This window comes from Lepidochelys olivacea (assembly GCF_965140295.1).
Source record: "Lepidochelys olivacea isolate rLepOli2 genome assembly, chromosome: 5".
In the NCBI taxonomy this organism is placed as follows: domain Eukaryota; kingdom Metazoa; phylum Chordata; order Testudines; family Cheloniidae; genus Lepidochelys; species Lepidochelys olivacea.
The window spans coordinates 36,574,291-36,591,109 of NC_140415.1; the positions used below are offsets into that span (position 1 = coordinate 36,574,291).

General features: G+C 38.9%; 1 protein-coding gene across 5 annotated transcripts in view; it reads left to right on the top strand.

Annotated features, from left to right (window-relative positions):
- MAP3K1 (mitogen-activated protein kinase kinase kinase 1) overlaps positions 1 to 16,819 on the top strand; it is a gene marked incomplete at its 5' end in the record, with an annotated part of 101,173 nt that overhangs the window by 16,132 nt on the left and 68,222 nt on the right. The window contains one exon of one of the 5 annotated variants that reach the window (XM_084629029.1): positions 9,096 to 9,163. The exons of the other annotated variants lie outside the window; for them this stretch is intronic. Within the exon in view, the coding sequence (XP_084485155.1) occupies positions 9,096 to 9,163 (68 nt within the window). Of the gene's footprint in view, positions 1 to 9,095; positions 9,164 to 16,819 lie in introns of those variants that run through there. 5 annotated transcript variants of the gene reach the window in all.

A 16,819-nucleotide genomic window follows, 5' to 3' on the forward strand; every position in this document is an offset into this window, starting at 1 on the left:
TTACAAATACCCTTGCTGATTGCAGGCAAAACAGAGAAATTGCCCCCATATTTTCCTGTTTTTGTTCTATAGGCAGGCCAGGTTTCAAAGGCTTTTATCTTTTAAGGGTTATGGGGAAATTATCCCACTGTTTAGTCATTAAATCCCTGAGTTTTCCTTCTTATACAGCAGACTAAGTTTATAATGTTTTTCCTGCTGTGTTAAGCTTTAAGTTTTATTTACAGGTAATAACTGAGAAGCATCATTATCATACGACCTTAAAGGATTTTTCCAAAAATCATACACACTATACGTTGTTACAGGGATACTTATTATCATTACATTTATTAAAATTATCTTGTTATCCCATGCCTTTTATTTAGACAATTTGTTTGCTGACCAGGTATGTCCTTTATCTGCAGCTCCTTTGTGCTGCTAGTTCTTTCCTTCCTTTATCATTTAGGTAATTTGCATTTTCACAGAAAGTTCCTGCTTTTGGATTTAAAGCCATCAGCAGCTCAGAGACTCTATCTTAAAAGGGACACAATCAACTTTCACCAGAGTTTTGATTACTTTTAACTTCTGCTTCCAAAACACACAGCAATCTGAAAAAGAAAACCCAACCTATTGTGGCTCCCTTTGGAGCCCTAATAGCATTTTAATTAAGTAGCATGGTATGTTTGCATTTCTTTTGCCCCTTCTACAATATACCCTGCACATGTTCTGGGGCAAATGCACATTCCTTCCATAGTTTAACTTCTATAACATTATCCAGATCCATTTTTACATAAGGTGTCACTATTTCTTTTTTTTTGCTTACAGAGTTTTCATGTACCTTTATCAAAGTGACAGTCTGATTACTCAGAGCCATTTTAAGACTCAGTGTTTCTAACATTGCTCCTTTTTGTTTTGTGCACCTCACCCCTGCTGTTGCTTCAGAGAGGCACTGTCTTTTTTAATTTTTTTTTTTTACTACAACTCTCATCTGCTATTTTGTTACAAAAACAAACAAACAAAAAACAAACAAAAAGAATCCAAATTTTTTTTTTTTATATTCTCCTGATTTTGACTGCCCTGCTGCAGCCACAACTTAAAAACATTTTAAATTTTGTAAAGCATTGAGTTACCTTTTAAGGGTTAAATGCCAAATCCCAAAGCCAAACAACACTAATTACCTGTGTCTAGCAAAAAGGTCTGTCAGTTTTGCAACTTTGAATTAAAGAGTCAAATGGATTTTTAGTGGCATTATTTAAAACAAAAACAAAACTAACTGGTCCTTAGAACTTTACATATTTACACACACACAGACAGATACATACACATTTTCTTTTCCTTAACATCCCTTCCACACTGCTCTGTTTTTTACATCTTACATTCCCTTTATACATTTGAGGCAGTTAAGTTCCAATAGAACCCTCTTATGTTCTTTTAGCAAATTTGACTAAATTGTCCAGTCAAATGATTTTAATCAGATAGTTTATTTTTTGCCTGGCTAATTTACGGACATTCCTTTGGAAAAGGGCCCATTTTTCTTTCAGAATGGCTGCAAAGAAACCAAGAATGCTCTAACACTTTTCCTTTTTAACATTTTTGGTTAAAAGTTGTTTGGGTGAAATACAAAGTTTAACTGCTTAATTCCCTCCAGCCTCTGCAGAGTTAACTTTTTTTTTTTTTTTTTACTCTCTTTTCTCTTTGTAATTATGCCTGGGGGTGCCGTACATAGGACCTTCTCCCCCTTTACCTGCCTCCCTCCAGCCTCTGCAGAGTTAACTTTTTCACTCTTTTTGTATTCCTGGAGTGCCTCTTTCACTATTTTCAGCTGGCTTTGGATATTTGTAGCCAGCACCTTCCAATTGTCTGCTCCCTTTTCCATTTGTGCCTTTTCCTCTTTACATGAAGACAAGCGGAGGGAAGAATCCTTACATGCCTCCCACAACAACCAAATTGCTGCTGCATCTCTTTTGGCAGCACTAGAAGGTTTGTACATGAGGATATACTGAGCCAATCTATCCTCTAAGTCCGAAATAGTGCAGACATCAGCTAGGGCTTGTTTAGTCCAAGGACTGTGCCCACATTTTTGAAAGATTTGTTTAAAAGGTGTAATTTCTTTAACAAAAGGTAAGGTTGGAGTTCCTTCTGACTCCATTCCTCCCTCTGGTACTGGCTTACCCTGTTTTCTTTTAAACATCTTAACATGGATATTTCAATCTCTTTGTCACTGCTGGTATTACTTAGCAAGTGACAGCCTAGATTCTGAAATCATAGCTTAATCTATGCGTTTTTCCCCTGCTACCTTCCCGGAGGCCAGCAGGTCCCCTGCTACCTTCCCAGAGGCCAGCAGGTCCAGTTAACCTATTTCTCCCTGCTACCTTCTCGGAGGCCAGCAGGTCTGGTTAACCTGTTTCTCCCTGCTACCTTCTCGGAGGCCAGCAGGTCCCCTGCTACCTTCTCGGAGGCCAGCAGGTCTGGTTTAATCTGTTTTTCCTGCTACCTTCTCGGAGGCCAGCAGGTCCCCTGCTACCTTCTCGGAGGCCAGCAGGTCTGGTTTAATCTGTTTTCCCTGCTACCTTCTCGGAGGCCAGCAGGTCCCCTGCTACCTTCTCGGAGGCCAGCAGGTCTGGTTTAATCTGTTTTTCCTGCTACCTTCTCGGAGGCCAGCAGGTCCCCTGCTACCTTCTCGGAGGCCAGCAGGTCTGGTTTAATCTGTTTTCCCTACTACCTTCTCGGAGGCCAGCAGGTCCCCTGCTACCTTCTCGGAGGCCAGCAGGTCTGGTTTAATCTGTTTTTCCTGCTACCTTCTCGGAGGCCAGCAGGTCCCCTGCTACCTTCTCAGAGGCCAGCAGGTCTGGTTAACCTAATAGAAATGCCTAGCTCACTAGAGCTGGCGGTGTGCACACCAATATTTACAATAACTGAGGTTTTTTACCAATATTCCCCCTTTCGCAATTCTCCACCAAAATGTTGTACCAATAAAATAAAAACCAGCAGGATCTTATTAAAGGGAAAAAGGCAAAATACCACATTTCTTGTGAATACAGAAAGAATCATAGTAAGCAGTTAGTTATAGCTATAACATTCCATTCAATCTCATATTTATTCTCACATTCATTCATTCAAACACACACACACACACCCACACACAGGTTCTGCAAGGTTGTTATCATAGTTACCAGCCTTAGAGTTGCTCATGCCAAGTCACTGGCCAGGTGGCCTGGACATGAAGAGGGAGCAGGGCCTTGTCAGATGCTCATCTGATGCTCCTGGAAGTTGGTTTGCAGAATCAGACCCCAAAGTTCTCACTTTTTAGAGTCTATTTTTATAGGAATTTCTTCCTATGCCAGTCTATGGGAATTGCTTCATCATGCTGTTGCTGAATCAATCAGCAGATAGCACATTCCTGACGGCTCCAAGATGTTATCTTGTTCTTTGGTTCTCCCATTCTTGAGGCTGTTGGGTGGATTCCAGTCTGCCCTCTGGGTGGGGTCCTCTGGTTATTTCCACTTGACGCCTTCTTCAGCAGATGGACACTGGATTCTTAGGCTGGCACCTCCCTGATCATTCAGTTATTATCCACACCAAGCATCCATCCACATACATCCTCTATCTCTATTTTAATCACAATGGTTAATACAACAAAAGGGCGGGGAGTCTCTGGGTGCTGTTTCTGTTGTTAGAGTATTGCTTTGAGTCTCTCTCTCTGTGAATTGCTTTGAGAACAGACTCTGTCTTAGAATGTACTAACGCAATTAGCAGCTTGCAAGTTTCACACATAGAGGGAGAGAAACAGTACCAAAAACCAAGAGACCTCTTAATTAGTAATACCCTGGAATTTAAACTCTGGGGAATCAAACTCATTTGTGATTTTAATACAGAACTTCTTTAATATGATCCAACAAACACACAGCATAATTAGGAATAAACTATCTTATTTGAGCGATTTTATTTGGAAAGGATGGGGTCCTAAATTGTGAATATTCCACGACCTTTAGACCGGAAACGCTTTTGAGAACAGAAATAAGCAACTTCTCAGGAAATTTCAGCAAACTTTAAAATGAAAAATTTAAAAACAAGTATTTAATTGTGGTTGGGTGAGAGACTTACTCCTTTTAGAAAGTATATTCCGTTGGATAAATAAACATTACTAATTTTAAAAACAGAAATTGCCATAACACTTTCCCTTTGAATTTCCAATAATGAGCTTTTTTGTAAATATATAATAGAAATTAGTATGCATAATTTTCTGTGTGTTTTTTTTTAATCCACTATAAATGCCCTTTCCTCAGTTTCAGCTTCACGTTTCCCCATGGGCACAGTGTTCACTCCCTTTCACTAGCTTCTCTCTCATTTCATAGTTTCATTCTTCCCATCCAGTCTGTCCCAGAGCCTACTGATTCTTCTTCTCTCTCCGCCATCATTGAGTTAGGCAGCTCCTCTCGCACAACTAATAAAAGGCCACAAAGTCTCCTCTCCATTTGCAAATATCCCTGATGTCTAATCAACTCACTTCCGTCTCCAGTCTCTCAAATGGGCAGAATGATGACTAAGGGTCTGATCCAGTCTCTCCAGTGACTTCATTGCATTCTGTTGTATTTAGAAATGGAAATAGAGCATGTTCTTTACGATCATATTTTTACTAAGGGGAATCTGTTACTTTTTTTATTTCCCTGAAAATGAAAGATTGTGTTCGATACTCCAAGGACAGTAATAGCGACTTTCATCTCTCACTTCATATACTGATTAAAAACCATCTTTCCAACTAATCAACCACATGGCTCATGTTTCCTCTACTCAGTAGGAATTAGAAACCTAGAAATTGCTTTTTTTTTTTTTTTTTAAAAAGAGAAGATTGATCATTTGTATGGCAGTCGTATCTAGGGAGGAACCTTAGTCCCAGATCAGGGACCTCATGGTGAAAGTCACAAAGACACTCTGCGTCAGAGAGATTACAGTCTAAAAATATGACATGATGCATTCAGTTGACAAAATGGGGGAGGCAAGGAGGTGGTTTTTGGGAGGTTGAAGTAACATTAGAACAAATGAAGTTTACCATGATAAGCGGATGTTTTAGCTTTCCATTTACCTAGCCATTGTCAGGTGTTGGTGTGTTCTCATATTTCAGACTCGTGGGACCAAATATTTAAACGGAGAAACTCCTTTTCAGCCCATTTTTTTTTTCTGATGCTACTGGCACCTATGCTGATTTTCTTAATAACTTCTAATATTTTTGTTCTGGTTTGGGCAGACAGAAGTAGCCTTACTTAACCTTCTTAAATATATTTCAAAACTAACTACTTTTTATTTTACAAAAAAAAGCTGGTTTCTGATGAAAAGTAGTTCTATAATATGGTCAGTTTGTCATATGTGTATTTTTCCAAGTAATTGGACGGCTCTTCTTTTGCTTTATTCTCCTACCATGAAATATATTCACATCTCAGGTCACTCTGTTGTGCTGTTTGCTTACTTTACACTGCTAGTTCTAAATCTTCAGAATTATGTAAGATTTTTGTGGTTAAATTCTAAATCCACAATAAACATGTGCATTAAAAATATGGAGGTACAATTTAAAGAAAAAATGTAAGTTTAAAACAAGTTGAATCCTCACTTTATCAGAAATAAGAGTTCTGTTAAGATTTGAAAAGGTTTCTACAGAACAGACTATCAAATGTAGTGTTAGAATTTTATTTCCAACCTATTTTCCAAGTGTTTTAAAGGTCATGCTTCTAAAATAGTTTGGTTTGATGGAATAAAATTCTGTCTATGATGTTAGGTCCTATGAATAGTTCCCTGTTTGGTCTTTAAATCACATTAGTCTAGTATACCTCTTAAAACATAGTTACATATATGTGGTAAGATAAAGACTACTGTGATATCTTCAGGCTTTCTTCCTAAAGTACAGTTCAGCTTCAGCATGTTCAGATGCAATAGTATAGCATCTTATTAGCCAGGTAAATATGCTGAAGCATATGTTTTCCCTTAATACTGTACATCAGCCAAAAAAAATTAGAATGCTGTATTGTTGATATGTTCTAACTTGCTGTGTTGAACCAGGGTACGTGGCAATGTTTCACAGTTCTGCTATTGGCAAGGATCTTCAGTAGAGCTAGATGGAGAAAGAGTAGGAGGGTTGCTGAGGAGCCAGTCAAGGCACTGAAGAAACTTTGTCAAAATCAGACTGTCTCCAGGTAGCTTTTTGATTGTTGGCAAATTGGCAAAGTCTGATTGGAAAAAAAATTTCCAACCAGCTCTAATCTAGCTCTAGTTTTAATTTCTGGGTAAATTTGGCACTCATGGAGGTAAACAACTGTTCATCTCAACTAGACTTTGTTAGAAAACATGTATGCACTTGCTTATTTTCAAGCACAGTGTTTTTAATAAGACTACTCACATGCTTATTTAAGTTTATGCGCAAGTATTTGTAGGATTGGGGCCTAAATAAAGACATAGCTTCCAATCTTGCTATTAAATTTCTGTGGGCAGACCTCTGTGTGAATGTGGATCCCCATTGACTTCCATGGGACTTTGTGGGTGCAAGTGAGGATCTGATTGCAGGACTGGGGCAGTAGTTGCCCGAGTGAATCGGAGGCCTAACAGCTTGATGGCATTTGTCTGATCTATTGATTTTGGTGCAAATCACTATACTGGAAAAGCCTGGTTCACAGGAAAATCAGGACCCCAAGACTGCTTGGTGCTACAAGTAGAGGAACTCTCTGCTGCTGCCTACACATATCGGAGGCAGCAGCTTAAAGCTATGTGTGGACCTTGTCAGTAGCACGGACTCTAATAGAAATAAGAGAGCCTTACAGGGGGGATTTGTAGGAGGGAAAGCAGCAGGGAATGGAGGGGTGGGGCAGCGGTGGTGGGAGAAGCAGGAACTTTGGAAGGGTAGAAAACAGGGACCTGGGGAGGAGGGGGGTGGGGCTGGTGGTGAGGAAAACTGGGATCCAGGCAGAGAGTGGGCTTCACAATGGAACATAAGCAGGGACCTGGGGGAAGGGAATGGGTGGAAGGCCACGTGGGGACTCTCAAGGGAATGGGGCTGAGGACCAGTAGTGGAGAGGGGAGGGGGAAACTAGATGAGTGGGACTTGGGTAGGGGAGCAGGAAATGGAGACCACAGAGTGGTGTGGGGAATAAGGGATAATGACAGGGCACACAAAGAGACCGTACCATGCGGGTGCAAATGTGGGACCCTAAATATAGCGGGGGTGGATGAGAGTGAGTTGCAGGGAGCCCCTGAAGTAACACAGGGAGTTTGTGGAGGGAAGGGAAGAATGCAAGAAGCGCCTTGTGGGTGCAATATTCTCTGCCTACAGAAGCTGCAAAGTGTCTGACTCCCTAGTACTAACAGTCTCTGTAAAGATTCTCCATGTGTATGCCAGTGCATGTTGATCCTGATCTTTAATATTCCTGGGCTTCTCTTGTACAGAGATTGCTAGTTGTGCTGAGTTATATGGTGATTTGTGAAATGGACAGAATTTTAGATTTTCATTAGTGATTCATCTGGATTAAAACCCTAGTTTCAGAATGTGAAAGGATTTAATGTACTAACACCCTGTGATCTAGCTGAATCATGGGAAATGTCAAAAATTAAATTCGAAGTGTAAACCTATATCTACTCTTCTCATCCAATAGTGTGTTTAAGATCTCTTACACTAGTAAAACAAAGTTTAAAAAAATCTTGGCTGTAGGATTCTGATTAATAACAAGTTTTCACTTTTCCTTTTAACTTATTTGTGAAATCTATTCAAATTTATTTCAGTGTTTGTTCATAACCTTGAGACTAGTTAACAAATTCCTTCTGTTCCGAAATATATGTGGAGTTAAATCCATCCAAAACCAAGTTAAATCAAACTTTTATCTTTGATCCAGGTTGTCTGCACATTGAAGTCCAGGACCTCTAGGGTAGCATTCTCTGAAATTCTTCTGGTTCCATGCACAGGCCAGTTAGGCAGAATTGGAGAGTCTCAATGTGTGGATGAAATGATGGCATTGGGAGGAGGGATTTAGGTTTTTTAGGAACTAGGGAACAGAGGAGCCTATACAGAAAGAATGGGCTGAGCTAATGAAGTTCTCAGATCATTATTTAAAGACTTCAAGTTACAGGGAATCCACCATTTACTCTAGTTCAAACGAAAAAGTGACCCATCCCCCATGCTGCAAAGGAAGGCAGAGAACCCCCAGGGGAACCTGGGGGAAAATTCCTTCCCAGCTCCAAACATTGCGATCTGTTAGGTCTCACCAACCTGCTCAGGATCTGTCAGCTAGATACCTGGGAAAGAATTTGCTGTAGTAACTTGGAGCCTTCCTCATCTAGTGCCCATCTCCTACCTTTGGGAATATTTGCTACTAGTGGTTGCAGATGGGACACCTACTCTTATTGTAGGCAGTCTCTTCATACCGTCCCCTCCATAAACTTATCTAGCTCAGTCATTAAAGCAGTTTTCACCCCCACTGCTCCCCTTAGGAGGCTGTCCCAAAATGTCACTCCTCTGATGGTTAGACACCATTGTCTAATATCAAGCCTAAACTTGTTGATGGCCAGTTTATTTGTTCGTTTTTCTTTGCAGCTTATGTGGTGACATACATGGATATTATTTTGTGGAGGTATGTAACAGGTTCATGGATCTTGAAGTCAAGATCTTTTGTTTACAACCACAAAGAATTTAATAATGCAGCAAGAAAAGACGCAGAACCAGTATTTTGAGTACAGCCATGATAGCTATTAGTCCAGGCTGCTTCTGGAGCCTGCAGGAGTCAGGTCCTCAGTTCAGTAGCCTCTTTGCCTGTGAGAGTCTTCCCCTTAACTCACTCAACGTATCCCTGACCAGCCACTACAGGGCTGCAGCCAGCAATTTTTTCTCAGGCTGCTGCACAGCCAGACTCATACTGGTTTCCTCTGCATTCCCAAGCACTTTCTGGGGATTCAGCAGCTCAGAGATTTTCCTTTGAAGACCCTGTGTCTGCTTCACTACCTTCCTGAGCCTTGCACAGGCTGGTTTATATTTTGTTACCTAAAAGGAAATGGGGAATGACACAATATGGGTCATAACCTTGTTACTCCCTTCCCATGTTCAGTTATAAGGCATGTTTTTTTTTTAAGAAGGAGAAAAAGTGGTTATGCATAGAGGAAGCATCCGGCATGGCTCTTGTCTCCCTTCGGCACAGCAACACCATAACCACTTCTGGTGAGTGAACGCAGGGACCTATTAGGTTATTTTATACTTCATTTTAGATTATTTTAGTGCATGGCCTTTATGAATAATCCTGTTGTTTAGCCAGCATTTAGTACTACAGCTGTCCCAAACCAGCAGTCACTGTATTAATATTGGAGAACTGTGCCATTCCAGTTTTACAGTATCTTTATATCACCATTTCAACAAATGCAGACTCCAATTTCCTCTAGTTATGTAGTAGATGAACTAGTTAATATTTAAGCTGGTGAGGAAGTAGCTGAAAAGGCTACCACTCATTGAAGGTGCTTGTCCTTTCTTTGTTGATTAAAGTGATACACTGTCTCAGTCTGCTCCTCAGCATCTGGATGGTATTTGTAGGTACCTCCGTTTTCTGTCATCTTCACCTGGCACAATAACTGTCCTTTGCTTTCTAGTGCAGATTTCGTGACAGAGTTCTATGCGTTTGCCACCTTCAGACTGGACTCTGCATCAGCTGTCAATCCTACTCAGGGTCCATGTCAAGGTCCTCATGTTCCTATCTCTGGATATGCGTAGGGCCCAATTACCACAGTAACAGTCTTTGCTCCCTGCTGCCTCTAAGCTCAGGGAGATGGTGATTCTATTGATGGTCAGTTTTCAGCTACTGATTAGGGCATGCTGCCAGGGTGGATTTGATTTAAATCACTAGTCAGGAAGACTCAATTTAATCATGGATTTCTACATAAAAGTGTATTCTTGTTGGTTGTTGTAACCTTAATACATATTCTTCACAACTCAGAGATAGATGAGACCCAGACATGGTCTCTTTTATGGCCTGCTGCCATTATAGGTTTCCCTTCTAGTGAGAGAATGGTATAGTAGATCTCCAATCAATGAAGGCTACACTCAGAAAGACCTCAAGACTTGTGGAATATGCTGCTCAAACAGTTTCACTTTAGTTTCTACTGCCTGTCCCTCCCTTTTCACATTTATCTCCAGACTTCTTCTCCTTGTCAGATCTATTCCACCCACAACTATCTTCTATTAATTGAACTTTTTGAAACTTTGAGCTTTTAGAGAGAGGTAAGGGATTGACTCTGTGTACACAAATTTGCAGAGAGATAATAAGTTTGAGATCTGTTATTTCTCACCTCTCTCTCTCTCTCTATTTATTTGTTTGTTTATTTACTTATTTATTTATTTAAAAACATTTTTGCTGTTAACAAGGATGTTATCTCTAGAGACACAAATGCACAGTTTGAAAACTGCAAAACTAAGCATCTCTGATGGTATCTTCTAGACTGAGCACTGAGTCCCGTTGGGTAAATAGAAAGATTAACCTAAATAATCTATGCGGAAGCCCTTAGAACCCCATAAAATTGGGTCCCTAATCCATGAACTATTGGAACTCATTTACAAAACTTTTCTTAAGCATTACATAAATATATTGTCTCATACTATAGAATTAGACTTTATAATCCCTATTCCATGATGAGATATATTTGAGCTATAATGTAGATTTTTTTCTCAAAAAGCATTTTATCAAAAAAAATCCCATTTAAATAAAAAATCAGATTTTTTTAAAAAATAATAGATTTTTATCCACCCTGCATGCTACAAGCTGCACCTGTTCAAACAAGCATTTTCCTAAACAACCCTGTTATAAAATTCTCAGCAGGTTGGGACTTGTACCTGAGCATCCCAGATTATTACTTAAACTACAGTTACGGTAAATAACCTTTTTCTGCTTTGTATAGATAAATGATGCAGCTTTAATCTTGGACACTTACATGATACAGTAGTGAGCACTGTAGATGAAATAAGTTGTCTGTGAAAGACTGTTGCTTACTGGAAGTTTGCAAATGCTGTACAGAGGTTTTAAAACTGTTTTCCATGGACTGCTGGTGATCCATAGAGAGTTGGTTGGTCACATTCTGTTGACTTTCTTCATTATCTCTTGCAGTCAAATGTCCTAAAAACGGCTAGGAATACATTAAATACTTCCCTACTGTTCCTTTCCCATGTAAGCAATTACTAGAGATGTTGTGATAGTGAATGGAAAGAGGAAGGGATATGTGATTGTGAATGGGTGCGGAGGTGGTCTGCACAATCATGAATTGGGAAGAGGTGGTCCACAATACAAATTTGCTTAGGGTGAGGTCAACATTTTTAACTTAAGTTCTCCTTGTCACTTATTACCAAATCAATCAAAACCATCATCTTGCTTTAGATTTGTACCAGAACACTCCTCAAGGTTTCACAAAGTCCTCTATCAGGTCTGTGTTTTTGAAACATGCCCTTAATGTCACAATGGAAGGGTCTCTAGTCTCTTCTGGCAAAATCACTTTGGACATCCTTATTATTGGGAAGCAACTGCAACTGTCAAACAGGAAGGCAAATGTTTTGAAATACAGTTTGAAAATGTCAGACTTTGTGTGGTTTTTTGTTTGGTTGGTTTTTTTTTTTTTTGAGAAAAAGATGGAAAAATCAGTTCATCTTTTGCTTAGAAACGTTTGCTCAGTACATTTTTTAGACTATTACACAAAAAAGTTGAGCAAGATGAGTTGTCCATCTGCAGAAGTTACAATAAATATCTTTTTTAGAGTTCTTACCACTGACAGTCTAGACCTCGAGTTCCTTTTAAAAAAAAATTATTTTTGGAAGGGGTTATATCATACTATTGTTTCCAAAACCTGAAGGTTACAAAGTACTGTTTTTGTACAATCTGGTGGATAACAAGTACATGTCTGGAAGTCTCTGAATCCTTGAGGCTGGCTGTTTGGCTCTTTTCAGGGGCACTAAACTCACCTGGGGGAAAAATGGTTTAGAAAGCTTCTAAACATACCTTGCTAGGGCATATGGAGAGAGTGCAAAAGGAGCTGCTGCAGTGTGTTAAGTAAATGGAAAGTGCTTAAATTCCATAAACTTACAAGAGACCTATTCTTTTTCTATTTTATATTCAATTTTCATCAGATCTTGAAACAGAGGCAAGAAGAAATCAGAGAATGAATTTATAACAGTTAGGGGAAATCTTAGAAAATATGTGAGGTATTTCTTGTTGCAACAGACATTAACACAAAAGCCAGGGGGCTGGATTTATGCTGAGGTTGAAAAGTCCATCTACAGGAGAATCGCAGCTGTTCAAGGTGCCCATAAGGAAAGCCTACAAACCATCACAGCCCCAAAAACGGTCTGAGAACCATATGATTTGCTGATTTAGCATGTTAACTAGGCACATGTCAATGTAAGTTTTGAATAAAAAATAGTTTGGGGGATCCCAACACTTCTTTTGTTTTCTACCCTAATGGAAAATCAAGATGTTAAGACAATCTGCGTGGGTCCCACTGTTACAAACAAACTGTAGTTGTTCCACTTAACCTTGAGTCTGCTGTCGGATATCTGCCTTCAAAAATGTGTCTGCATCCTCCAGACAAGAAAGAATGGCCTTGATAGCAGATCTTAACTTTGCACAGGAAAAAAAATAAAAATGCATTTTGTAAGAGTTTTTTTAGGAAGTCATTTGTCCATAAAAAGGTAATGATCTATAAGTTCCTGTGGTAGATTGAGTGTGTGAATGGTATTTAAATACAATTCTTTTTTGGTACTATGCAGTTCTCACCTGTCCTAGTGTCGGTCTTGTGGTCTTTTCTACTTTTGCTGTTGTCAGGTGTCTTGTTTGCCTCTCTTTCCAGTTGTTTTTTGTAGCAGAAATCTGATTTAGTGTTGTTTTTATGTTATCTTTAAGTTAGAAAAAAGTGAAATATCTTGTTCCTTCCCTTTATTTTCCAAAAGGCATGACATGGTATTGAATCCTTCCTGCTGTGCTTCATTGGTTTTATTTTAAGCAAGTCAATGTCCGGGCTTTTAGGCATTTTAAAAAATTTAGATATAGTAATTGTCTAATCAAAAATAAGATGTTTGAATATCTCTGTTTTTCTGTAAAGGAAGTTTATTCTTAAACTACAGCTCAATTCGCTGCTTATGGAAAGATGAACAGTAGCCAACATTTGCTCTTCTCTGCTCCATGCTCTAATTGAATACTGTTAATGTAGTTTTGTTATATAGTACTATATTCAAGTGTAGTGGTTGAATAGTTTTTATTTCAACAATTTTTTCATCATCCTGTTTTCTCTTAATGTTGATGGATAGAAACCAAATCCAAGTTTTAGAGCATAAAGAGACTTGTCAGCAACCCTCTTCCATATTGTCTACATGTATATATGTCCACAACTCTTGCTTGTTATTGCTACACATTTCTTCCCTTCACAATTTCCTTCATGCAGAGTTTGTGATTGTTTAGTTTTGAGTGGGACAGATTTTTTCAGCTGGCTTCCATTTTTGCACCCTCAAAATATGGACAATATATCTGTCTATATATCTTAGTCATTGATATATCTCATATGCAGAAGAAATTGTATGCTAAGGTAGCAGTGAAATTTTTGAGCCCAAAGACAGAGGTTTAGTTAAGGCCGGACTGAAAATTTTGGTCCTGTATTTCAGATTCTTTCCAAATAGGAACGAGCTTTTCATGTGAAGACAGAAGTCATTAACTCTACATTTTTAAACTACTGAAAGCTGATTCAAGATTGGCTGTTGATTTTGGTTTTATGGAGTAAGATGTCTAACAAAACATTTGTGCTTTTAAAATGGCCACTATCATAAGGCTTAGAAGCAGTAACTTGGGGGCGGAAGGTTTGGTAAGGGGGATGGGACTCCAAAACAGTAGGTTCATACCATGTTGTGCAAGATTAGATTTGCAACTTGCTGAAGTTGCTATTGCATAATTGGAGTGCATACAAAAGCAAAGGCATCTTTGCATAAGCAAATAAATTGGGAATCATCAAATCCATAACATGTAGATAAAAGGGAATAAGCGATACAGGCCTCACCCAAATGTTATCAATATGCCAATATGTATATAGCAACAGAAACCATACAGAAGAGAACCTTGTGGTGAGCCAAATACTCTGTTTTCTACAAAATTGATGCAGCAACTTCAGAGGGAGGAGAGAATTTAATCAATGGAAAATAATATAAAATAACCAATATGGAGACTAATAATCCTCTTCATCTTCAGAGTGCTTTGCCAACTTTAACTGCATGAACACCCCATTGAAGAGTGAATGAGCTTTGTCTTACAGAATGGGAAACTGAGGCAGAGGTGGTGACATGGCTGAGGCCACAGAGCATGTAAGCATCAGAACCAGGATTAGATCTTGAAATCCTGACTCCAAGGCCTTTGTTATAAGCCCCAGACAATGCCTCTCCTCAGCACTAGTATCAGAAGGTAAACTTCCTTTCTGTGATGATTTTCCTATCACTGCAGACTGGTGGTAATCTTTCCTCTCCACCTCACACAGGTTGCAACCATTAAGAACTGAACATTTTTGTATCATACAGGCACTCTAACTCTTAATAGCTTGTTTTGCTGCATTTTTTGATGAACCAGGTGGCTCCTGCATACAATATTTAATTTTCATTTTGATTCACATTCACTGTATTTCACTTTTTAGTGTTCCTGTTTTTTAACTTAATTCTTTGGTTATCTGTCTTGTACAATATTTAGAATATTGGAGTTTAAAAGAAAACCACAGTTCTTAGACACCAGATCATAGAAAACAAAGAAATAGATCATTGTGGCCAAACTTTCAAACTTTTATAAAGCACATAATAAAATGGAAAATGCTTAAACCTGCTTTTTAAATAATTTAAATTGATAGTTGGCACATTTTCCTTCTAGTAATACTTAACTGTAGTCGTTGAAGGTTTCCTGAAGATGTGAGAACTTATCATTCTTTTCCTGCTTATTTTTTTTAAATTACTATTTTCAATAAATCAAAAAGTTTAAGACCAGATTTCAAACAGAGGTACCTAGAGTTTGGCTCCTAAGTCTATTTTTAGGCACCTACGTTTTCTAGTGCAGTTAAAAGGATAATATGAACGGTTCCCAGAGGAAAAAGACCTAGGATTTTGTTGATGGGTCTTGGGCTCATGGGATAGGGTCAGACTTTGTGACGCTCATGGACCAAGGTTTACACTTTTCTGCACCCACTATGCCCCTCCTTGATGGGGGTGGGAGAGTTCAGAGCAAGCTGGGGTCCTGGGGATAGGCTGAAGGGAGCCTAACCTATCTTCCAGGGTATGTGGTAGGAGCCCTTTAGCCCACCCCTCCGTGTGCACACACACCAGAACCACTTACATGCCTACTATAGGAGTGTACGGTGATGGACGGAGAGTGCGCCTCCTGTGTTTACATTTAAATAAAAGTTGTGGCCTGTCACTTCAAATCTATCCATGTGTCTGCCCTCATTTTGCTGCTGTCTGCATCAAGCTTGTTGTACTTCTCCTGTGTTTTTGCAGTGGGAGGGACGGTGATTATCCGTCAGTGCTCTATCAGGGTGCAGCTTGCACTGTTCTTTGAATGGATTACTGTGCATGACATGACATTTCTGTGTGATACTAACATGTGGTGACTACGAACCTTCTGTGGTTCCCAAAACTTTTCAAACATTTGGTCTGTTTCCTAATAAAGCATGTAAATGTTAGTTTTGTTAGTACACAGGGCATTAGACCTTTCAGGTACCAACAGAGGGCTTGTGACCTGCCCCTCTAACTTTGCATAGCAGTACGTCTTACAAAAACCTGTGTTTATTATTGCATTAAGCAAGCATGACATGATTTTGAATAGAAGTACAATTCAACCAATACTAGTGGGTTTAATACCTCATTAAAATCCCATAAACTGGTGAATTAAAATGTTTTTGTTTTCAGACATTGAACCCAACATTTTTGAAAGCACAGGACCATTTAATTTCCTTGTTTGTTTTAAAGGAACAGAGTGGATACTCATATTCAAGATTTAACGGACTCTTAAGGATGCATCTGAGATTGCGATGTCAAATTGCATTGCGATTTGCGAAGATTGAGATTGCGAAGAGCAAAACAAGTGGTCTGGGTTCCATTGAACTTCTGAACTGAGTCAAGCTTGTCATTTGTAAACTCAGCTTCTTTAGGTTGTAATTGATCAACCATATTTGCTGGCTTTTTCTAATTGTTCTCGGCTAGATCCATCATCAGACCTGGTATTGCAGTTAAGAATGAGGTGCCCACAAACATTATTTAATATTTAGATTATTTGTGCACCCAAAGGCCTCCAGTCAGGATCAGTGCAAGGTGTGGTAAAAAAACCACTAAGACACAGTCCCTACCCAAAAGAGCTTACAGTCTAAGAACCAGCCTATGAAAGACAGTTACGTAATCAACTTTTGCAAGACTAATGATTAACTAAAATTATTTTCTTCGTACTTAAATGTAATTCAAAGCAGTGAAAATAATTTCTACTGGAATCAGTGACTTGAGATTAATAGACCTAAAAATGTACAGATGGATGTCAAGTGTAGATAGATGCACATTTGGGTATATTACATACAAGATTTCAGCTTTAACTCTGAAGTTGTTTTTTGTTTAAGCCAAACACAAAGTTAAAAAAAAATTGATGAATAGAATTTTTTTAACGATGATTGCTAAAGAGGAGGCACTGCCAAGTACTGTTCTCTGTGATTTTTCTGGAATATTTTCTTAAAACCATAGAATTGAAGGAACTGGATTGGACCTCAAATGGATAATGAAATCAACCAATAGACAGAGGATTTGATTATTCATAAAGGGAAGAGTGATTTCATTTTAACT